Source organism: Cordyceps militaris (genome assembly GCF_000225605.1).
Source record: "Cordyceps militaris CM01 unplaced genomic scaffold CCM_S00005, whole genome shotgun sequence".
Lineage (NCBI taxonomy): Eukaryota > Fungi > Ascomycota > Sordariomycetes > Hypocreales > Cordycipitaceae > Cordyceps > Cordyceps militaris.
In genome coordinates, this window is record NW_006271973.1 from 101,548 (window position 1) to 124,385 (window position 22,838).

At 54.5% G+C, this 22,838-nt stretch overlaps 7 protein-coding genes across 7 annotated transcripts; 4 read left to right on the forward strand and 3 right to left on the reverse strand.

The window, feature by feature from the left end:
- On the reverse strand, positions 1–2,727 carry CCM_06433 (TRP-like ion channel; the record flags this gene model as incomplete). The annotated part of the gene is made up of 1 exon (XM_006671574.1): positions 1–2,727. One exon carries the CDS (start codon positions 2,725–2,727, stop codon positions 1–3), a length of 2,727 nt encoding a protein of 908 aa, XP_006671637.1.
- Positions 2,728–5,818: 3,091 nt separating this feature from the next.
- Positions 5,819–7,758, forward strand: CCM_06434 (sulfate adenylyltransferase; the record flags this gene model as incomplete). The annotated part of the gene is made up of 5 exons (XM_006671575.1): positions 5,819–5,987; positions 6,040–6,067; positions 6,128–6,310; positions 6,364–6,512; positions 6,563–7,758. The coding sequence occupies 5 exons, from the start codon at positions 5,819–5,821 to the stop codon at positions 7,756–7,758; spliced, it is 1,725 nt and encodes a 574-aa protein (XP_006671638.1).
- An 845-nt stretch (positions 7,759–8,603) lies between these two features.
- On the reverse strand, positions 8,604–10,676 carry CCM_06435 (ankyrin repeat-containing domain; the record flags this gene model as incomplete). The annotated part of the gene is made up of 2 exons (XM_006671576.1): positions 8,604–8,725; positions 8,807–10,676. 2 exons carry the CDS (start codon positions 10,674–10,676, stop codon positions 8,604–8,606), a joined length of 1,992 nt encoding a protein of 663 aa, XP_006671639.1.
- Positions 10,677–11,372: 696 nt separating this feature from the next.
- CCM_06436 (uncharacterized protein) lies at positions 11,373–11,969 on the reverse strand (the record flags this gene model as incomplete). The annotated part of the gene is made up of 2 exons (XM_006671577.1): positions 11,373–11,665; positions 11,864–11,969. The coding sequence occupies 2 exons, from the start codon at positions 11,967–11,969 to the stop codon at positions 11,373–11,375; spliced, it is 399 nt and encodes a 132-aa protein (XP_006671640.1).
- Positions 11,970–15,568: 3,599 nt separating this feature from the next.
- On the forward strand, positions 15,569–16,171 carry CCM_06437 (uncharacterized protein; the record flags this gene model as incomplete). Its single annotated transcript, XM_006671578.1, has 2 exons — positions 15,569–15,737; positions 15,981–16,171. The coding sequence occupies 2 exons, from the start codon at positions 15,569–15,571 to the stop codon at positions 16,169–16,171; spliced, it is 360 nt and encodes a 119-aa protein (XP_006671641.1).
- Positions 16,172–18,225: 2,054 nt separating this feature from the next.
- On the forward strand, positions 18,226–20,862 carry CCM_06438 (5-Methylcytosine G/T mismatch-specific DNA glycosylase, putative; the record flags this gene model as incomplete). The annotated part of the gene is made up of 1 exon (XM_006671579.1): positions 18,226–20,862. The coding sequence occupies one exon, from the start codon at positions 18,226–18,228 to the stop codon at positions 20,860–20,862; it is 2,637 nt and encodes an 878-aa protein (XP_006671642.1).
- Positions 20,863–21,285: 423 nt separating this feature from the next.
- Positions 21,286–22,827, forward strand: CCM_06439 (tRNA(Ser) Um(44) 2'-O-methyltransferase; the record flags this gene model as incomplete). The annotated part of the gene is made up of 1 exon (XM_006671580.1): positions 21,286–22,827. The coding sequence occupies one exon, from the start codon at positions 21,286–21,288 to the stop codon at positions 22,825–22,827; it is 1,542 nt and encodes a 513-aa protein (XP_006671643.1).
- Between the last annotated feature and the right edge of the window lie 11 nt (positions 22,828–22,838).

The following is a 22,838-nucleotide window of genomic DNA, read 5'->3' on the forward strand; positions in this document are numbered from 1 at the left end:
TTATAAATCGGCCTTGTCATTTGTTGCTTTCTCGGCATTCGCTGCAGGCTCGATCTCAATGGGGGCCTCGGATGCCTCCTCATTCTCAGCCTGCTTCCCCGTCTTCTCCGAGAGTTGAGCCGCCTCCATCTTTTCCTCGTCGAGTTGTTCGTCGTTGTGCTTCGTGGGCGTCGTCTCAGACGTTGTAATTTCCGAATTATCCCTCACATCTTCTGAGGACTCGCGCGTCGGAGTCATCGGTCTTCGACTGGGCGTGCTCGTGCCCGGTGAGTCGGCAGCCAAAAGAGCAGCAATGCTTGTCGACGACATGCGTTGCGAGTTGCTCCTAGAATGAGTACCTCTTTGGGTTTCAGGTCGGCTCATCATTTCAGACTGCATCTGCGCAAATTCCTTGGAGCTCCACGAGGCTCGATGAACACGAGCCGCGCGGGGGATGCTGCTAGTAGAGTAGCGCGAGCTCGCGCTGTTTGCGCGACTTCGCTGACCACCACCAACAGCCTGTCCCGTGAATCCGGGCTGCGGGCCCGACATTTCTCCTAGCTCATCCTCATCCTCAATCTTGGGAGCTCGCCGAACAGTGCGTACGTTGAAGCCAGGCTCCGTAGGCTCTGGTTCCGTCTCCTCTGGCTTGGGCGGTGCAGGTAGGTCATCGGTGCGCTTCTGCATATGTTCAAAGTACTTGACACGCATATCGACAAACGGTTCTGTGAATTCTTCCTTGTTGCGCGACAGCGACATCCAGGACGACATGATGCCCAGTGCAGCAAGTATTAGAACAACGACTGCAAGGAAAGCCTGCACCACAACAATAATGAGACCAATCGCGGTGGCGCCAATTCGGTTCAAGTTGTATTCGGCAATAAAGGCAATGGACAGGCCAGTTGTGATGACTTTTGCAATCGACATCATCCAAACAGCGACTACCGAGTTGCGAGAGCCCTCAAATGCCGCTAATTTGATGATGACGACCGAGGCAATAATCTCAAATAGAAAAAGTCCAAAAACTTGGGCCAATGGCGTGCGAGCACCTCCGCCCAGGAAGCATGCACGAACAAACTGATATCCGAGATAGACGGCAAAATACCACCAGCGAGTGCGACGATAGCGACCAGAGAGCCAGCCGAATCGCTTGATGAAACCCGCGTCTTGGTGAACAGTCGGGCGATTCGGGTCGTCGTCGGTATAGACGATCCTGGTGATGGGCACAGAGGCGTATAAGCGGTGTTGCTCGGCCGTCTCTTGTTCGGCGCGCTCACTATTTCGAACGGCAGACACGAACGGGACCTTCTTAAAGAGCTTCGCGCTTTCGAATCGAATAGCATCGGGTGCGGTAGAGTACTTGCCATGTCGAAGCCGAAAGTAGCAGGCATAGGCAGCTGAGCCTCCAATTCCAATCAAGAAAAGTAAAAAGACAATGGCAGCAATAGCGGTTGGTCCGTCCGGGCCACGGAGAGAGAATTGATACATGGCAAGAGTAGTCATAACAAAGAAGCCAATGAAGCAAGTGCGCAGTAGGGCAGATGCGAGATATCCGCCAAGGTGGCTGCGGAAGTAGTTGAAGCCATCGGTTTTTAGCACCTTGAATCTGATCAATATGTCCAGTGTGAACTTGAACAGCACCATCAGCACCATGACGAGGCCAAGCATGGCCATGAACCAGATCAGGGCCAAGGTGAAGGCCTCTGCCGGTGGGATATTGAGCTCGGAAAGTGTTCCAGGAAGACCGGGCCAGGTACCTGGCATGGGCATCCCAGGTGTATTGGGCTCGCCACCCCAGGCGTAGCTATCTAGGTCGCTAATTGGTGAAGGCTTCTCTCCTGTCTGAGCGTCTGCGCGTCCATAGATCTGCTGTGTCAAGCCTCCGTTATTGTTGATGGGTACGGATCCGGCACCTCCAACTTGGGTCACGCTGACGACGTTGCCTGTAAAAGAACTGATGGAACGAACGAGGCCATGCGTGGCAAACATGCCCGAGGGCCAGGCAAAGTTACTCCACCAGGCCGGTAGCACGCTGGGCCAATTGACAGAGAGTGCACCAGAGAAGAATATGTATTGAAAGGTCTCGAAGACGATGAGGACAGAAAACGAGTGGGCGTAGTGCATGCGCATATGCGGAATGCTGATGCCATAGACGGCGGTGACGAAGGAGGAGAGCATAGCGGCAATGACAAAGATACCCAAGGTAGTTCCGATTGCGTCGGGCTGCGATAACGTCTTTCCGTTTGATATGACGGCCTGGAAACAGCCAATCTCGGTCTGTGTCGAGTTGGCAAAGATTTGGATACGCGCAAACCCCTCAAAATCGGGAATGTTCATGATGACTTGGGGCAGGCCAGCGACCTCATCTGCCGAGAGCGGAACAACGGCAAAGGCGCTGATGCGATTATCTGAGGTGAGGGGACATAATGTGTCCATGTGCGCTTTGCAAGGATCGTACGTCATGTTGAATCGCGTCTCGCCGTAGGCTTGAATTGACAGATGGAGGGCGAGCGACTCCTTTCGAATATTACTAGCTCCATCGAGATGGAAGAAGATGGTCTGGCCATTCTTGCCGCTATAATAGGCGACATCAAAGATGGAAAAGTTGAATAAACTGCCGCCGCGGAGGCAATCTGCGAAGCCGCCCGAGTAGAGGGAGGGTTGGGGGGCAATGTCGAGTTTCTGGATGGCGCCATTGAAGTCGTAGCCCTGGATGACCTTGGATTCGTCGGCAGCGGCGGCTGGCATGAGGGCGAAAAGAGAAGCGAGCAGGAGAATTCGGCTGGTCAAGAACCGCCCTGGTCTGGTTTCGACGAGCATCTCTGCTGCGATCGGCGAGCCGCACGCTCGGGTGCGGGTATTATTGGAGGCTCTCGTACTGGAATGGCGATCGATCCGGAGGCGATGGGCGTTGTCGAATACGGCAGAGGAGCGTTAGAAGTGGTGTTAATGCGAGCAGCTTATGGCATGGAAGATTGACGCGGCGACACTTCAGCAGATGGGCTTGCTTGTCAAGAGATGAAAACGCTGCTGGTGTTTCATCAGGTTCGTATTGGGATGGTGCAAGCCAAGAGGTGCCCAAGCCCACTAATTAAGTGCACGGGGTGCAGGCAGCGCAACGAGCAAGGCAGGGTTGGCCGCTGGTATTTTCTGGGATGGTTGATGATGATTCCGGGGGAGGAAAGCAGCGAGGCAGACGTTACAAGACGTTGCTTTGATGCAGAGTTCAAGCCAAGGCCGGAGTTGTAATGGCAAAAATGTTTGGATGATGCGAGATGTCAAACAAAGTTGAAGCGAGAATGGGCCAAGGTCATGCTCAGGCGGCGCTAGTCTCTATCGAGGTAGGTACCAATGCGCCCTGCTACCTTGGCAACAGAGGATTATTTCCTGGCAGTACAGATTACCTAGTTTGTGTTGGCTCCTTTCCCAGAAAACAGGTAGAATGTTGATTCGGAATGAAGGCGAAAAGGACTTCAAAGTCACAGGGAGTACACAGCGATAAGGTGAGGCACCACCTAGGTACCTAACCTCCTAGGTAGTTACCATACCTAGCTGAGCTTCAGTGGACACGGGCGGGAGGGCTGTTTAGCGGGGCCTTGTCCGCTAGATTTCCTCAAATGCTATTTAATTTGCCTGTGGAGGCTCACTAATAATAACGATAACGATCCAAGAAACACAGAATATCATCGATGAACCCGAGCAACAGGATCATTCTTTTTTTCCGGCTGTAGTTTTCTGTCTTTTGCTCTCCTTGATGCTCGGCCAGCTTCAGACGAAGGTGCCATTTAGCAGGTGGGATAAAACACAACGATGATTGGCTATAGATGTCAAGGTCGTGAAGTGCGGGCAAAGATAAGCTCTCTTTATCTATGTACATACACACCAGCCGACATTTATGAGCCCTTCAAGGAGCCAAAAATTGAAGGCACTTGAACAATGTACACCGCTTTGAATGAGTAAAAGGCAAGCCAATGACAGCCCGGTACAGTCATTTCTGCCTAGTGCCTGGCCGTTGGTCGGTTGGTTAGTTCAACGACTGATCGGATACAGGGTAGCGAACGGGTGGGTGTCTGGTAGCCTCCGATCAGGAACATCATGCCTGATGATTTCATGTTCAACGAACAGTAATCAGCCTTGGTTAATTATATATTCCTGATATATCCTTAGAATATTCTGGATAAGAAGACAGGGAACTGCAGATTTGGGAGGCTATAATTTGGTAGCGTACGGTGCGGACATGTAATTGGCGACTCCAGTTCGACGCCGGCCGTCCGCAAGGTATCCGCACGGCCCGACGGCCGGCCAAGGTTATACATTGGACGTACTTGGTTAACAGGGTGATAAAGAAGGACACAAAAGAGGGCGGGGAAAGGCTTTAGCATGGGTCAATCGCCGGTCGGTCTCCAAGGGTAGCGTTGAACCGCATCTGTAAAAGACCAAAGGCGGGGACCTCATTGAGAGAAATAAAACACTCAGCGAGGCAGAAATGGTGCACACGATGAGGCGAGAATAAGGCGTTGGGGGCTGGAATATATTTTAGTCGGATTGGGGTGAGCAAGGCTGGGCAAGAATGTCGACAGCGGCAGCCAAGCAACGCCCCTGCAAAATAAGAGCAGCAATGGACGTGATTGCGCTGTCTGAGTTTGCAATGGCGGTTTGTCTAGAAGCTGGTCATGTTTGTCTGCCATAATTGAAGGCTGAGATGGAGTCGGGCGGTATTGCACCATCGGTACGCGCGGTGACCTCACTAGATGCCGTCCACGGCTTTCCCCGATTGGGCCACCCCTCTGACGTTATGGCGAGGCTTTCTGGCAAAAGTCTGACCGATGGTCCGAAAGTACCGGTACTTGGAGGGTCGCTGAACGGGGCAGATTGAATCCGTAGCTCAACTTGCTTTCCTGTCATGGTCTTGGCTATTGTGGTTTTGGATATATCTTCTCCAAGGGTGATGACCTGTCTGGTTATACAAACAAAATGAATCAAGAAATCAATACTTGCAACCCAAGTCTGGTACATGATCATGGCCCGTCTCACAAGGTGGGACGTAGTGAACAAACAACACAACCACAGTTTGCCAGGTCATGTATTCCCCTTGGCTACCTACATATGTAACTACCTAAGTAGCGATTCCCCATCTTTCAGATCCTGATCTGAGCAGTTTTTATTGCTATTCTGCACCCGAAATGGCGCACTGTCGTCGCTGAGACAAGTCCGACGTGGGGGTGTGACTGGAAGTACCTGTACATGATCACAGTATCGTCAGGTACAGCAAGCCTGTGACACGCATCCAAGTGGTGGCTGCAGCAAGAGAGCTAGGATTGTGTACAATAACTACTTCGGGGTTCGAAGGGAAGGTGCGACTGTCAGTATTAATACCACGCTCTTTCCTCGTCATCTGCTTCCGCTTCCCTTCTCGTGACAATCATCACGACCCGCTCTACTTGATTCTTGTCCTTTTTTAATAAACTATACTAAACCATCAACACTTACTTAACACTTCTGCCTCTTCCTTGTCCGCCCTCCGACCTGACTAGCAAGTTCCTCGACGGTCCGGAGCCCCACGATTGCGTGATTGCCAACTGCGGACTCTTAAGCCGCACTAACGATTGCATCTCCGGACCGCGCTGCTATTTTTTTCGCCGCTGATAGTTTCGGGACCTCGCCAAAGCCTATTTAATTTTTTTCCACCTCGTCGTTCTCCTGCCTCAACCCTCTCTCTTCTCTTCACCCGCTTCTCTGTGTCGCATCTTCTCCTCGAGTCGGTCGAATCTTTGTGGCAGTCTCAACTCGACCAAATCCTCTCCTCCGTCCCCTCCACTGCCTCCATAATTACATCACCATGGCCAATACTCCCCACGGCGGCGTCCTCAAGGACCTCTTCGCCCGCGATCTCCCGCGCCAGACTGAGCTTCTCGCCGAGTCCGAGACTCTACCCGCTCTTGTCCTCACTGAGCGCCACCTTTGCGACCTCGAACTTATTCTCAATGGCGGTTTCTCTCCCCTCGAGGGTAGGCCAAGCCGCGCCGCGCTGTCCAGTACCCCGCTGACATCATTTCACAGGCTTCATGACCGAGCAGGACTACAACGGGTGAGACTCTTCTTCAGCCCACGCCAGGTTGTTTTCTATTGCTAACCTTGCCGTTTACAGCGTCGTCAAGGACAACCGCCTTGCTAGCGGCCTGCTCTTCAGCATGCCCATCACCCTCGATGTCGACCAAAAGCAGATTGACCAGCTTGGCCTCAAGGCTGGTGCGCGCATTACCCTGCGCGACTCTCGCGACGATCGCAACCTCGCCATTCTCACTATCGAGGACATCTACCGCCCTGACAAGTATGTTCCCTTTCTATGTTGCCACAATTAGGTTCTGCGGCTGACAATTGCAGGGTCAACGAGGCCAAGAACGTCTTTGGCAGCGACGACGACACCCATCCTGGGATCAAGCACCTCTTCAGCACCGCCAAGGAATTCTACGTCGGTGGCAAGCTCGAGGCCATCAACCGTCTCGAGCACTACGACTTCCTCGATCTGCGCTGTATGTCACGGTTTTCTCTCTCTACTTCTGTACCTAAGCTAACTAAATAGTCACTCCCGCCGAGCTCCGCTCCCACTTCAGCAAGCTCGGATGGCAAAAGGTCGTTGCTTTCCAGACTCGTAACCCCATGCACCGTGCTCACCGCGAGTTGACGGTCCGCGCCGCCCGCTCCCAGCAGGCCAACGTCCTCATCCACCCCGTTGTCGGTATGACCAAGCCCGGTGACATTGATCACTTCACGCGTGTTCGTGTCTACAAGGCCCTCATTGCCAGATACCCCAACGGCATGGCTGCTCTCGCTCTTCTCCCCCTTGCCATGCGCATGGGTGGTCCTCGCGAGGCTCTCTGGCACGCCATCATTCGCAAAAACCATGGCTCTACCCATTTCATCGTCGGTCGCGACCACGCCGGGCCTGGCAAGAACAAGAACGGCAAGGACCACTACGGTCCTTATGATGCCCAAACCCTGGTTCAGCAGTACCAGGAGGAGCTCGGCATCAAGATGGTCGAGTTCCAGGAGATGATTTACCTCCCCGACCGTGACGAGTACCAACCCGCCAACGAGATTCCCGAAGGTACTCGCACCATGAATATCTCGGGTACCGAGCTTCGCAACCGCCTCCGCACTGGCAAGGAGATTCCCGAGTGGTTTTCCTACCCCGAGGTTGTTAAGGCCCTTCGCGAGCAGAACCCTCTTCCCCGTGAAAAGGGCTTCACAGTCTTCATGACTGGATTCCAGAATTCTGGCAAGGACCAGATTGCCCGCGCTCTCCAGACTACCCTCAACCAGGGGGGTGGCCGCCCCGTCTCCATGCTTCTCGGCGAGACTGTTCGGTCCGAACTCTCTCCTGAGCTAGGCTTTAGCCGTGCTGACCGCGATCTTAACATTTCTCGCATCGCCTACGTCGCCTCTGAGCTGACCAGAGCCGGCGCCGCCGTCATTGCCGCCCCCATTGCTCCGTTTGAGCAAGCCCGTAAGCAGGCCCGCGAACTCATTGAGAAGTCTGGTCCCTTCTTCCTCATCCATGTCGCCACCCCTATTGAGTACTGCGAGAAGTCTGATCGCCGCGGTATCTACAAGGCTGCTCGTGCTGGCCAGATCAAGGGTTTCACTGGTGTGGATGACCCCTACGAGGCCCCCACCCAGGCGGACCTTGTTGTTGATGTCGAGAAGCAAAATGTTCGCTCCATTGTTCACGAGATTATTCTTTTGCTCGAGAGCAACGGTCTTCTCGACCGCTTCTAAACAAAAGCATCGCGGGTTTGACATTTGCATCTTTTTTCTTTGGATAGGAGGCGGGACCATATATAGAAGATCTTGGAGATCTGGCGTTTGAATGACTATATACATTTTCTTTATATAACCATGTGATGGATGTTATGACTGGGCACCTTGGAAAGCTTGATGACATTCACCTAGAAGGACGATTGAACTGTTTCTGCGAAAATAGACTGCTTACAAATCAACTGATACCGCGTCGGAGATGGATTTGAGTAATGCATCCCTGGCTAGCAACTATTAATACCATGTTTCAGATGCAATGCAGCTTGCCTCGCCTGAGCTACTGGTATTATACCTTTCAGCCCTCGTCGTGTAACTAACCAGATAGCCTATGTAGATCTATCGACCCCACCAATTTGGCTTGCCAGGTTGCCAGGAACCCCTGGCGCCACGTATGCACGGGTTGAGGAAACTAGGCACGAAAACTAGTTAAGAGACTTGCCCATTATGCATGTCTCAAGGTGTAAGGTGTGTAGGTATGTTACCCGAAACATCGCACGAGCGCCTGTGGTTCTACGCTGTACAATGGCGCGGCTAGCTGGCAAGGCGCAGCAGATGGCGAGGGACTGCAAATTGATCGAGGGAGAGGGAAAAAACAGGAACCGAATCAAAGATGACAACAGAAAAATAAAGGTTAAAAATGTCGTAAAAAAAGACGTGTTGGCTAGTATCAACCTGACATATCTTCAATTATTAGGAGGTGCCCCATGAACCCAAGTAAATTTAAGGTACGTACTTCCCCCGCTCTACGCCTACGACCAGTTTTTCTCCTCTACATCGTTCCATCCTCTTCATCAGAGCTATACCTTTCACTCGTATGTCTCATCGTACTTTGTCTCCCTTCGACCTGTTTTGTGAACCATCAAGAATAAAATGCCGCCAAACCTCACATTGCATTTCGCGACAGGACCGTCGAATACCACGCTCGCGACTGCCTACGCATTGATACTACTGCAACCACTGCGGAAGGGGGCATTCCTGCTCCCTCTGGCGGCTCTCTGGGCTACCATACCTTCGCACAGAGTCCTCCCGACTTTTTTGATCCAGGCGCGTGTCGAAGGGTCAGCAACGTTGAGGTACTGGACAAGCTCGGTCGGCGCGTTGCGGCCGTGGAACCGCAGGAGAGGGTCAGCGCCACGGCTCATCATGAGGCGCAGCAGGTCGCGGCGGTGCTCGACGACGGGCTCCTGGTAAGGTGATCGATGCCACCACATGGTGTCTGGGGTCGGGTGCTGGTAGACGGTGCACAACATGTGCAGCGCCGAGCTGCCAAGCGGCGAGGCCGACGCGTTGATGTCGGCACCGCGCGCCAGCAGGTGGTCGACGGCCGCGACCAGTAGCCGCTCTACGGCTGCCATCTCCTTGGTGCCCGAGTCAACAAGCAGGTGCAGAAGTAGCGCACTCGGGTCCACGCCGGGCTGTGCGAGGAACAGGTCTACGAGCCGACGCCAACCGCACCACGCCGCTGCGAAGAAGGGGTCTCGGTTGCGCACCCCCCGGCAGTACCGTCGCATGATGCGACCCATCGCCCCGTCCATACATCCAGCCTCGACCAGAATCGTCACAATGGCGAAGAAGTGGTCATTGTTGAGCGCCTCTAGCTGCCAGCGGTCGATGAGCAACTCCAGGCATGACGGCGTCGTCGCTTGAATCAGTGTGCCGGGCACGTCGTCGGGCGCCGCTGGTGTCCGGGCACCCCGCTCTACCAGGAAAGCGAGGTTTTGAAGCGTGGCTTGTTTCTGTGCCGCGGTGCCCGTCATGGACGGAATTGCGTCTAGGAATTCGAGGAGGGGCGTGCTAAACTGCTGCCGCGGCCGCCAGTCCCAGTTGAAGCCGCGATCCCAAACCCGTGGCTCCGTCCGATTGAGGCAACAGCCGTGGGAAAGACAGTCTTCCAGTATCGAGGTATCGTGGACTTGCGATTGGGCGAGACGCCGGACCGCTGCGAAGAGCGGGTGTCTGGTCGGCCGCGTGGCGGGACGAAAGTGTAGCGTCGATGGCTCGTAGGCGGCGCCATGATGCACCAGGAGTTGGTTCATGCTGGCATCGCTCGTTAATATGGAAGCTGACAGAGGCGCGATGCTTCCAAAGCGACGGTGCTCATGCGCGGCGTTGACGTCGGCGCCAGCTTGAAGGAAAAGCCGCACCAACGCTTCGGATGCTCCAGCCACTATGGCGCGCGACAACGGCCACGCAGTGTCTCGGTCCGTATACGCCTCGATACAAGAAAGGAATCCGCACTCAGCGAGCGCCTGTAGCGTGCCAAGGCGGCCAGGGCTTACCAGTCGCTTCATGAGCGCACGTAGTTGAGTTTGGAGCGCAGCCGGCGCCACGCCTTCGAAGCTGACGCCGCATGCGCGCAGATGCTCGAATATGCGTAAAGACTGGCGGCGCACGGATAGGGCGAGGGTTGACAGCCGTTTGGGGCTGCGCACACGCGGGCGGCCGGTCTCGCCCGTCTTGTTGACGCCGGGCTCCGGCTTCTTGGTCTTGAAGACGGTCACGACGCTGAGCGGTGCGCCAGCTTGTACACAGCACTGGAATAGAGCTACGTCATCGTGGCGGAGCGCCCACAACATGGCACGTTGATTGCGTGTGAAGGGCTCGAGGAGAAACGGTACACCGTAGATGTGTAAGCGACTGCATGTTGAGTAGAGCCTGGCTTCGTCGCCAATGTCGAGGTAGGAAACGATGTTCTGAAAGACTTCGAGTGGTAGTGTCTCGATGATACCGAAGCACATTGTTTCACACAGGGGTTCGGCCATGAAACCAGCAAGAATCAACAATGGACGCAGAGAGATGGAGTAATCCTGGCGAAGCACAACTGTCAATTTTGTCAGGGCAGAAGAAGGAGTAGCGAGAAAGCATTCTCGTAGGCGCATGTGAGCCTTAAATACGACATGCCCTGGAATGAGTACGACACCCCAGAAACGCAGGAAAATTTCAAGACAAGATCAATTCCTCGCCAGAACATCGGTCAAGGCCCCTTCCAATCGGAAGTTTGAGGAGGGATATGTCATCATCCCAAACATGCAGATGTAAGGAGACACGCCACTGTGAATCGTGACGGGCATTTGCATCTAGCATGTCTCAGAGCATGAGATGGTATTCGCCTGTGCCTGTTTTCTCCTTGGCTGCAAAAGGGTCTCGCCGATGCCATGCAGTCGCGTGCTGCATGGCCACGCCAGCAGCGGCGGCTTCTATTCGATAGTCATGTCGCCCGAGCAAACCTTGATTCTTTTTATTTCTGTTTACTTTTGCGCCATGTCTCACGTCGACGTCCATTTCTTCTCTCAAGATTTCTGGAAAGAGAAGTTGCGAGACATTGTCCTTTTTTTCCCTTGGTATTACGACGGGAAGGATCTGCTCATTCTTCCAGGGCGAAAACCGAACTATGGGGTCTGCCCTTTCGAACAATTCGATGAAGCCGTTGCCTTATATGAGGACACCAGGCCAATAGACCGGCGAACCGAGTTGCGCAGCGTTTGGGGGAGATATGCAATTCCCTTGCACCATGCGCAAAGTGACGATGCTGCATATTCGGCGCCCTACATTCGGAGGACCGCCTCACCGCAATTCTAGGTTCGTTCCGTAGATCGGCAGGCAAACTTCTCCGGGCGCGGGGCGGCGACCACAAGAAGGTGTCCGCCCCAGAATCCGCGGTCAGGCTGAGAAGCTTTGCCCTCATGCGAGACGGGTAGTCGACTGCATGTTGTCAACGCATCGGCATTGGCGGCGTCCAGAAAAGGGGCCGCGTCGGCAGGCCTGGTGCCATTTGTGACGCCCGAGTCCTCGTCCTCGTCCTCGTCCTCGTCCTCGTCCTCGTCGTTGGTGGTGGTGGCGGTGGTGTTGTCAACATGCGGGCGCTTAACTGCCCGAATGTTCCAATCATGGCGAGAAAGTCGGGATGAACGGGATGCGGGGACTGCAACGCGATCCTCTGGGAGCCAGATGGACCAGGGCAGGGGGGGCAGCGCCGAACCCTTGATCACACCATATGCACGTCACCCTGTCAAGACAAGGTGGGCTGGTCGCCCCCCTGGTCTGGATGTGAACAAGGGTCACTAACTAGTTAGACAGGAGAGCACGAGGCGGCTACGGAGTACGGATACGGACCAAAGTTCATTTATTCGTATACTTTGTATGCGTTTGGAAGAAGCCGGCCCCTTGTGCATCGCATGTCCGGTTGCGACTCTGGTCTGCGCCGCAATGCTACCTCGACCCAAGCCTCACTCTGCAGGCTTGATAGCCCTTGCCAACACCTGTATTTGTGACTCAGAGATGATGCAAGGCGCGTTGTTTGGGTAGCAGGATCGTGCCGCTTCTGCAATACCCAGCTTTTCTCTTGGTCTCTCAGTCCCCATGGTCATAGGGCCACTTGCAGCCGGTGTAGTGTATGTGCATTTTTCTGTCCATCTTTGCCAGCAGCATGGCGACGGCCGTTTGGGCCGTACGAAGTAGTTATGTATCCATACCCATCACCATAACTCACGACGGAGGACTCTGACTAGGCTATTTCCGTGGATGATCAGCGTCAGTACCCCCACACCCTCACACATCCGGAACCCGATGCATGGCGAAATTTAGTCATTCATATGAACCGATATTATTATTAATTTCTTACTATGCTTTTGCTCCGACCTTTGTGTGTGATTCACCCCCTTGCGTACTCCAGACTACCCCCGCGAATCTAGACTACGGCAGTGCTGCCCGTGCTCCTCGACATCGGGCGCTTCTCCCCCGTCGTCGGCCGCGACGCGGGCGAGCGAATGCGTGCCATTTCCAAATCGTCAGCGTCCTGGCCCGGGTTGGCGTTGCCGTAATCCACCCACTTGAGGAAGCTGTAGAGCAGAAAGGCGATGACGGCGCCCATGACGGGGCCGAGCCAGTAGATCCAGTGGTAGCCGACAAAGCTGGTGACGACGGCGGGTCCAAAGGAGCGCGCCGGGTTGATGCCGGTGCCGGTAAAGTTGGTGCCGCAAATGTGGGCGATGAAGACGGCCAGGCCGATGCCGATGGGGGCCAAAAAGGTGGCCCGGTGCTTCTCGACGGCGAGGAAGTAGACGGTCAGCACGAGCTGCGCGGTGAGGAACATTTCGATGAAGAGGCCCCGCACGATGCTCGTGCCGTCGCCGAGCGTGTTGGCGACGCCGAGGGGACCGGGGAGGATGCCGTCGGCCACGGCGGCGGCGGCGATGCCGGCGACGATTTGGGTCGCGACAACGAGGACGCCGCGGAGGGGCGAGACGGCACCGACGAGAACCAGACCGAGCGTCACCTGTCAATGCTTGTCAGCTCTTCTGTACTTTTGTCCTTGTAGTTGTATATCCAAGACGAGATACGTACGGCAGGGTTAAACATGCCGCCGGTAACGCGGTAAAAGATCCACACGTTGACTGTGAGGGCAGTGCCAAACGAGGCGGCAATGTACATGAGGCTGGCGGGGGCCAGGGGGGCCTTGGGGTTCTCCGGGTTGTTGTTGTCGAGCGCGGCCTGGGTGCCGATGAAGGCGAGGAGGAGGAACATGAAGGTGCCGCAGAACTCGCCGACCATGACGGTCAGCGTGTGCTTGTACTGGCTGGGGATGGGGTGGTCGCGGCTGTTCTTGCTGTAGTCGTTGCCGTCAATGGCGGGCTCCGGCTGGTTCGGGGCATCTTGGACGACGACGCCGGCCATGATGTCGGTAGTTGGTATGGGGTATGTGCTTGATCCACGAGTAGGGGTCTTTTGTGATGTGAGGAAGCGGTCGAAGACTACACTATCAGATGCCGCAAAACTTGTATGGGATAAGACGGCCAGAAGACAAGTTTTCACAGGCAGGAAACGGCTAGGCTTATATAGAATAGGCTGGCCAGACTTCCGGCATAAATTATTAATTGGTGTTAGTGCTCGGCATACACAGAGGGCTCAGGACCTTGTTCTATGTCGGAATGGTCTGGTCTGCTGCATCGACCAATCGCAGTGGAAGCAACTCGATATAGCAACAGAATGGTGGGTGGTTCACGCTAGAGGAATAGACCCTGGCCACACATCATGTTCATCGCTTGGGATTCTCCAACGGCGTAACCATCCTAGTTTCCGCAAGCGGATGGGGGGTATAGAATGAGCATTTCCTTGGTGGAGGCAACACGCACACACACACAGACACACACACACACACCCAGCGTTGCCCCAGTTGCCGATCTCAGCTGTCACTGCATTCATGCAAAGACAACGCCACAACTCGCTTGGACAGGCCGATGATGTAGTTGACATGCGAGCCCATATAACAGTACAGCTTTGCAAGCCCAAGCTTGTACCTCCTTGACCACAGAGGGAAGCACTATTGTACCTGAGCAATGCAACTGCGAACTAAAGAAACGGGGTTTTCTTTCTTCGCTGACTACTTGCTTAGCCCATCGTTCTAGTTCTTTTGGCACCAGCAAGCGCAAGGGGAGACTCATCCGCCGCCCCCAGGTAAACTTTGACGCTTTGCGCCATTCGGACTAGATCCGGCCGTTGTTGCCCTCCCGGTTGGTAACGAAGGCGTGAGCAAAGTCAGCTAAACCGCATAAAGGAGCGGGCTCGGCGTTTTTTGAAACAATTTTTTTTTCTCCCTTTTTTGCGCAGAAAAAAAAAAAAAAAGTCTGTTCCTCGTAAAGGCGGAGTTTTGGAGGGTGGCTGCCATACAGCAAACTTGTGCCTGTTGAGCTGAATTCGTTTCGCGTTTCGCTTCGGATTGGTTTGGTGAGAGAGGACACAGCTACAACCACACACACAGCTTTGAAGGGGGGGGGGGGGGGAAGGGAGGCGTCGGCTACAGAAAAAAGGTTGTGCGAGCCAAGCACAAGTTACATGTTGTCTTTGCTTGCTGTCTGGAGGCCTAAGCTATCACAGAGCTATAAACTTTGCTCTACAAGTTGTTGAAGCCCAAAGCTGGGTGGCTTTCTCTTTGTAAAATGACGTTACCATGGCACTTCTAGTCCCGGTTATGTAGAGTTTCCGGCGTAGAGAAAATAGCCACAAACACAACTTCTTGGCGAAATCGCACCAATGAGCCAAGGTAATCAATTTTCCAACTTTTCTTTTTTCCCACAAGTAGTATCCGATTATACTACACGCCGGTGCAAGACTAGATAGTTATGCAGACCGGCTCGGCCACGGCGGACGCGGTTGTCCGGGAGTTGTGGCGAGCGTGCGATGGACCAGTCTGGACCGACCCCGTTTTGCTCAAAGCCACCCGAGAAACTGAGTTTTTTTCTTTCTCTTTCATTCTGCGAATTGCCTCTAGTTGCCGTCCAAGGGAATAAACGGGCCTATGCCTCCTGTTCAGCTCCTCTGGGTGCTTTCTCCCGGCGCACAATGCTAATGAAACCAAGCGTTGCAGTCTTGGCCGTCTAGCGCTTCAACCCCATCAACATCGGAGCACACACGCATGCAGATACACTCTCCATTCCATCAGCTGATGAGTAGCACTAGTTAGCACCGATGCACAATTTGCGACGTTGGTAGTCGAGCGCATTACGCGGAGCCACCCCGTTGCCAGCATTCCATCTGATGTACCTGGACCAGTCTACATGAGACCGTCATTGATGATGGATTGACCACGCCCTGCATGTGCATCATATTTGATAGATACAGAAAAACCTTGGTACAACGCTGAAAGTGTTTTGCAAGGCGAATAGTGGCACGCATACAAAGTGAGGCGGGGATGGCGTTTGGTAACATGTGCGTTGCCTAGCTGCGCGAGCCTGAGAGTGTGCCTGCACCAGTGAACCTTGCGTCTAGTAATCAAATGGCTGGGCTTGGGATCAATGCCCTCCCGATGAGATCAGAGGCTGAACCTTGCTTTCAGGCCGTGACTTCTCGGCAGAGAGGCCCGCGCCCTGGATCTGAATCGAAAGCTATTGGTGTGGCTGTCCTGCTGCCACTCGTCGGTAGAAATATGACGCGCAGCGGTATTAGTAAAAAATAAACTCAAAACGCCGTCCCAGCCTCTTCTTTGTATATTGGAATAGCACCCTTTTCGGTTCGCCGTTGCATTGTCACATGCTGCTCAAGCATACGAGTCTATGTAGGGAAGCATCTTTCGCGCAGTGCATGGCAAGCCACCACCACCACGACAACCGCCACCTGAAGAATGCCGCAAATAAGTGATGATGGGCACCCTCTGCAATGAACTCGTTTACCCAGAATATGATATAAAGGATGCGCGGTGAAGCAAGTTCTGAAAAAGCCCACGTCAATGATCGTCGCTGCTGCAGAAAATGCCGCCGGCGTCACTCGCGGATCGTCACTCGCGGATCGTCACTCGCGGATCGTCACTGCTGCCGTGACGCCGTGGATGGAATATTCCCTCATGAAACTCGCTCACATACTCAAAAAAAAATCTGGATAGATCAATATCTGTAAGCGGATCTGCCACGATGCCGGCATGCATGTACGTGTCCAAACCTACCTGCTGATTCTTGACAAGACCTGGACACGAGCACAAAGTACTTGGATACTATTCGCTACTGAATGCACCGGTGGCGTTTAGAGGATGCGCTTTAAAAAAATTCCTCAAATAAATTCGCTATCAACACGTTGAATTAATCTGCCCTATGTACCCCGGATTTCTGAGAGGGATAATCAGCTGCTTACACTCCCCGCACGCGACGACGGCGGCATCTAGCATACACCGCGCGAGAGCACGAATAGCTTGCGCCATCCTCGCTAATAGCTCGATTTTGGGGGGGGGAGAGTGTTTGCGATTTCAAGGGCCAGTGAAGTTGCGGCTCCAGCTCCCAACAATATACGTGTGGTATGGTACCACTTCCGGCATTTAGGTGGTAAATGTGTTGCACTTGTTCTATTTGCTTTTATGAAACTAAATTCTGCATAGTTGATTGCTATCACGTCGTACATACCTTTGACAACTTAAACTGTCCTGTCACTGTCCCGGAATGATGGACCGCTCGTGAGCCGCCCGAGGCACGGCAGCCGACGCAGAGTCGGATCTGCTGTGTCACTCACCACTCGCGTCATACCGTGGACGTTGAATGATCGATGACGTTTCAACAGGCCACTCATCTTAACCAAGTCAAGTTTGTCTCTGGCCACACGCAGCAAAGGCCACAAGATCCGATTGCCCCCCGACTTGGCCAACCAATGGCACAATCACAGCTTCGCCATCGTCCCCAAGAGCCACAAATGTACCATACATGTGTTGTATATGACCTGCAAGGATTTTTAGAGATTGAGGTGCCAATACCTTGGCATATGAGATGCAAAGAGATGAATAAGTTTTGAAAGAGGTGGCAGTTGGAAAGTGCCAACGTTTACGTACCACGACCGGAGATGCATCAAGGTTTGTGTTCCCGCGCAGAGGAGGCATGTGTCGCTTCTTACAGTAGATGATGCTAGCGCCCAAGCACAATGGTCCTGCCCAAGACGACAAGACTGGTTTTGTACGCATACTTGTGGGACGTATTTTGTTCTGCTGTTGGGGGTCAATCAAAGTCGTTAGGCAGCGCGCCAAGCTGCCCAGCTCGACCTGCGGCCCAACTGCTAACGTTGATGAATTGAGTACTCATGCGGTAATAGGACCGAGTTCAGAAGAAGTTTAGAAACGTCTAGAACTAGTTTATTTTGGACACAACTGGGCAAAAATGTGGCGACGCTGATATGAGGTTCATTGTTGACTGCCCGGGACAAGACCGAGCCAACAACAAAGACATTAACAAAGAATTATGTTCTAGTATCAAGCAAGAAAATAAAAAAAAGGATCTAGAACGTACATCGTTCTGAAGCAGCAAAGTCTGGTTGAGTGGCAGCCACAGAGCTGTGTCGACTCTCTCCCAAAGTCTCATCTCCGGAATGTTTGGACAGTTGACCAAGGCCTTGACTGTCGCAGTTATGATCATCGGCAGAGATGTTTCCGATTTAGTTACCGTGTAGAGCAAGGTGGTGATGTGTGCTCGCGCGTGCGACCCCTGTCGTTCAAAGAGCTAGCGAACCATCCCCTCAATATGTTCGGACGTTCGTTACAAGGTATTTAAAGACACACAGCGCTTAGCGGTGCAAATCATTCGTTCAACCTTGCCAAGTCTAGTGCTAAATTTAAGTTGTCCCCTGATTCCGCAATAGACACGGCCAATGAGCCTCCAACAACCCAATCACCCCCCACACGGCCGCTGCCGTTGGCGCCTAGCCAGCTGGAGTCATTCATCCATCGGGCCGCCACTTTTTCTGCCCTGCCACCCGCCACCGACTTGTGCACCTAGTGCGAGCGGCCGCATGCTGCCTGGTGCATCTAACCATCTACATATTCTGACGTCTTACCGCATAACCTTGGGCAAACAAACGTCAAGCCGAAGATATTGAATCATCCAACACGAACGACTGTCCGACCCTCTGCCCAGGCCGCCCCTCCCCCAACCACCAGGGCCACCCCGCCCCAGATGCTCAGCCATGCCGGCCAAGGACCGTGACGTCGACGCCTCTGCCGAAGACGACCGTCCCCGCGAGAAGCCGCGACGCCCCAAGTCTGAACGGAAGCCCGACCGTGACCGAGAGCGGGACAAGGACAAGGATAAGGACAAGGAGCGCGAGCGCCGCCATCGCTCCTCAAAGTCGTCCCGCAGCAAGGTCGGCGGTGAGGATGGCGACGCGGGCTCGCTCGTGTCCTCCTCCTCCAAGCGCCCCCGGAAGCGAGAAAAGGACAGAGACAGGACCCGTGAAGATGGCGATGACAGGTCCTCGCTACGAACAAAGTCACTCAGCGACGTGGGTGGCCGCGGCGCCGCCTCGTCACTGCTAACCGCCTCGCTCGTCGATGGTGGCAAACGGGTGACCCTGCCTTACCCCTCATTCAGCAAAGCACACAGCAAGGAGGCCGTCGTCAGCAGAGATAACCTGTCGTCGCCCTCCCGAGACTCGCGTATTCCTACACCAGAGCCGACCGATGCGGGCGACGACCATCGCCGACGCAAGTCCGAGGATGTGAGCCGCACCGGTTCAGGGTCCAAGAAATCATCCAGACCGCCTACTCCCCCCGAGACAGATGTATCCGCCGACAAACGCAAGTCATCAGAATCAAAGAGGAGTCCGGGCCATAGCAGAGACCGGGATAGGACAAAGGACAAGCCCACCGCTTCGACGGTTTCCAGGTCCGCGTCGAGGCATGGAGAAGGGTCGAGGATTAGTCGCCGCTCCGTCTCTTCCAGCCAAGCAACATACGTCAAGCCTGCAAACCACAAATCACATGAAAAGCTCAGAACCTCTGAATCAAGACTGTCAAGCTCCTCATCCCGCCACTCGCCGCGCCGATCGGACTCGACACGAAGTGTCCGACGGTCTGAGGGTCGCGATGGTCACTCCTCGCCATCCAGTGTACAGAATTCGTCTCCCAGGACGCCTACGCAGGGCCCCCAATTCACGTCACCGTTTTATGACCAAAATGGTGCTGAGAGGCTAGACTCGACTATTCCCTCAAAGACGGCCACGCCAGCACAAGCTCCTCCACCGCCTCCACCACCCCCGCCTCCTATGGATATCTACGATATGCCGCGCGTCGACTATCTACTACAAAACGGCGGACTCTCGTGCCCAGTATCACGGCACTTTTTGTCTGTGCTGCCCCTTCAAAATGGCGCGCGTGGCTCACGCACGCCACTCTCAGGGACCGATACACTATTTGCGCCCTTCTTCAACCTGCTTGATCAGTACAGCACAGTCATAGACAAGCAAGGATCCATCGCCGTTGCTACCGGACATCGCTCCGTTGCGAGACGACTGCTTGACCGCCTCGAGAACATCTTCTCGCGCGACCTGCCACCTCATGGATGCGCATGCATCATGTGCGACCGATCCAACGACATACATCGCGGGCTAACCTGGGGCGACGTATTGGAGTGGGTAAGCGGTCGTATCGCATTACCCCAGTGGCCTCCCTTTGATCTCGCCGAGATAGGGAGCAAGGCTGCTGAAATATCAGCAGAAGAGCCGCAGAGGCCTTCATCGCCGATCAAACTGGATCCTGATATTGCGGAAGAGTTCCGAGAGCACTATCTTCGCCAAACGAAAAAGGTCAGGTCGGCCGTTGACAAATGGCTGCACAGCACAGCAGAGACACCGACCCCGCCACCCCAGGAAGTGGACGATGAAACCCTTGCGTTTGCCATCCTGACCAATTTGGACGATGATGATCGCCCATACTTTAACGCTTTATTGTCTGGGGCTCGCGAGCTTAAGCCGGCCACGAGAGCACCAACACCCATGCTCCGCCAACGAAATGACTTTGTGGTCAAGACCGGTCTTTCGCTCCAGCGCCTGTATCGACTGCAGCAGGCTCCACGTGATGCCGAAAGTGTCACCTTTTTGATCAAGAATCCGCATACACACGATCTGCTTGTAACCCTTTCCAACATTAATAACTCGGAATGGGAGATTCTTACCTCTGGCCGATTCGATGGGTTCTTGTGGTCCGGGGCTGACGTTGATGACCAAATCACAACCCCGGGCCTGGAGTCCAGATCCCAGACACCAGCACACGGGTACTTTGCTAGCCGCAGCACGATGAGCCCCGGCCCGCGCAGCTCCTCCGCCATGAGCTCACGTGGACCAACTCCGTTCTCGCGCGGGACCACCCCTGCGTCTTTCATCAGTACTAGCTCAGTTGGGCCGGGCGGTCGACAAGCAGTATCCAACGACGAAGAGATGGAGATGGCGGCCATTGCGGAAATGGAGCGCGAGATTTACCAAGGCATGGAAAGTTTGGAAGACGCTTTTGAGAAGCTTCATCATCAGGCCGAGGTGGTGCGCACAGCTTTGCGACAGCGCGGTGCTGGCCTGATGCAGAGTCTGCAAAGCCGACGAAGAGTGGACGTCCTGCCTGCGCAGACCCCGACGCCTGGCGCAGGACAGGAGCGGGCGTCGTGGGCACCAAGTAGCGAAGGAGAGGCCGCTAGCGATGACGAATGGTTCGAGGAGTACGACATTATGCCAGATGACTCGGCAAGCAATATTAGCAGCTCCCGACATCGCCGACCCAAGAGGCGAACCGAGCGACGGACGCCGGCGCCGATTGAGGAGGACGAGGAAGAGTAGATTATGACTACAGGCATGATTGGATGACGATACCTTTGGAAATGAGTTTGCATACCTGGGAGTATATACCAGCAAATATGAAGCGCGATGCTGGATTTGATTTTCTTGCCTGTTTTTGCATTTACACTGGATTTGGCGGAGTGCTTTTTAGGGTTTTATGCATTGTGGATGATGGATGGGTCAATCTGCTGCAATAGTATGGTAAATTTGCACAAATGCAGACTGAAATAAATTACAAGAATTGGATTCGCCCAACCCTTTGTATTTCTGCTTGCTAACGAGACTACCTAATAAGAATACGTGGTGTCACGACCAACTTGGACCACCTGCCCCACTGTGTGATGCTTCAGTCCGCCATCAAGCATCAAGCGTTGGAAGCTCTTCTTCTCTGCACCCCATCCCAGGCGGCCCTGACAAACCACCATGGCCTTTGCCCCCGAGGAGTTTACTCCAGGAACAAGCCCAATTATTCATGAGCTTTGCAGTTCTGGGGGAGATCCCCCGCACTGGGAGCCCCTGTATCGCCAGGCCTGCGACTTTGGTCCTGAAATTTTCACGCAGCGCATGGTCACCTTTATTCGCAATCCAAACCTGAACACGACCTGGTTGTTTCGCGGCGATATCCTCTTTGACGATGAGCCGGGATATGGAGAGGATACAGAGCATCACGGGTCGCTGGACATGGTGGGCAGTTTTGATGTGGCCTGGCCGGAGCGTAGGGTCGTGGCTGGGATGACGAGGACGAGGACCATGGTGCGCAAATTAATTCCGCGAAACCAGCGGCGCGACGACCCTATGAACCAGACGTGCGAATTTCACCGAACCAGCACCTCTCAAGACGTCCCGACTCCCAGTCCTGGAAAGACGTCAACGTTGGTTCTCTACGTCCCGCACGCCCAAACGGTCGAGGATATGCCCTTTTACCACCCCAGCGTCCGCGCCATTGCCCACCTGCACGAATGGGACGCCGACACTCAACGAGGCTCTGTCTCCGTCCACTTCCATCCCTTTCCCGCTGGTATTTTCGTCGCAGACGAGAAGCTGCGCCGCGTGGGCTACCACCTCCTCGAGCGGCTGCACAAGCACGGCGAAAGCTCGCTGCGCGGCTACACCAAACGCGTGCACCACGATGCCGTGATCCCGCAGCCGCGGTTCCAGGACCGCTACTCGGCGCTCAAGAACAAGTATGCGCGGGTCGTGATGGATGCCTGGGCGGAGACGACGGACCCGAAGAAGCACGTCTTCGAGGACCTCGGCATCGCCGCGTTCCTGATGGAGCTGTGGTCGGACATGTACGGCGCGGACAGGGTCCGGTTTCCGGGGTTTGTGGACATTGGCTGCGGAAACGGCTTGCTGGTGTACATTTTGAACCAAGAGGGCTACCCAGGCTGGGGCTTTGACGCGCGGAAACGCAAGTCCTGGCTTCAGTACAGCACGACGCCGTGTGCCGCGTCGCCAACGGGGTCGTCGCTGGTGGAAAGGTGCCTGATGCCGAGTGTGGTGCCCAAGCCTGAGAATGAGACACCGATTGAGGACGGCTTCATCCACGACGGGTTGTTTGAAAAAGGCACATTCATCATCTCCAACCACGCGGATGAGCTCACGCCCTGGACGCCCATCCTGGGTGCCCTCTCCGACTGCCCATGGATCTCCATTCCCTGCTGCAGTCACGACCTGACAGGGGCCCGGTTCCGCGCACCGCCGCCGCGCGACAAGACGAAACCCAAGTCGACGTACGCTTCGCTGGTGGACTGGGTGGCGCAGATTGCCGAGGACTGCGGTTGGACCGTCGAGACGGAGATGCTGCGGATACCCAGCACGAGGAACACGGGCCTCTTGGGACGACGACGAACAATAGATACACAAGACGTCAATATTGCAAGCGTATTGGCAAAGTACGGTGGCGTTGCGGGATATTATGCGAATATTGCCAAGTTGGTGAAGACAGGCCCACGATCTCACTAAGTATTGCCAGT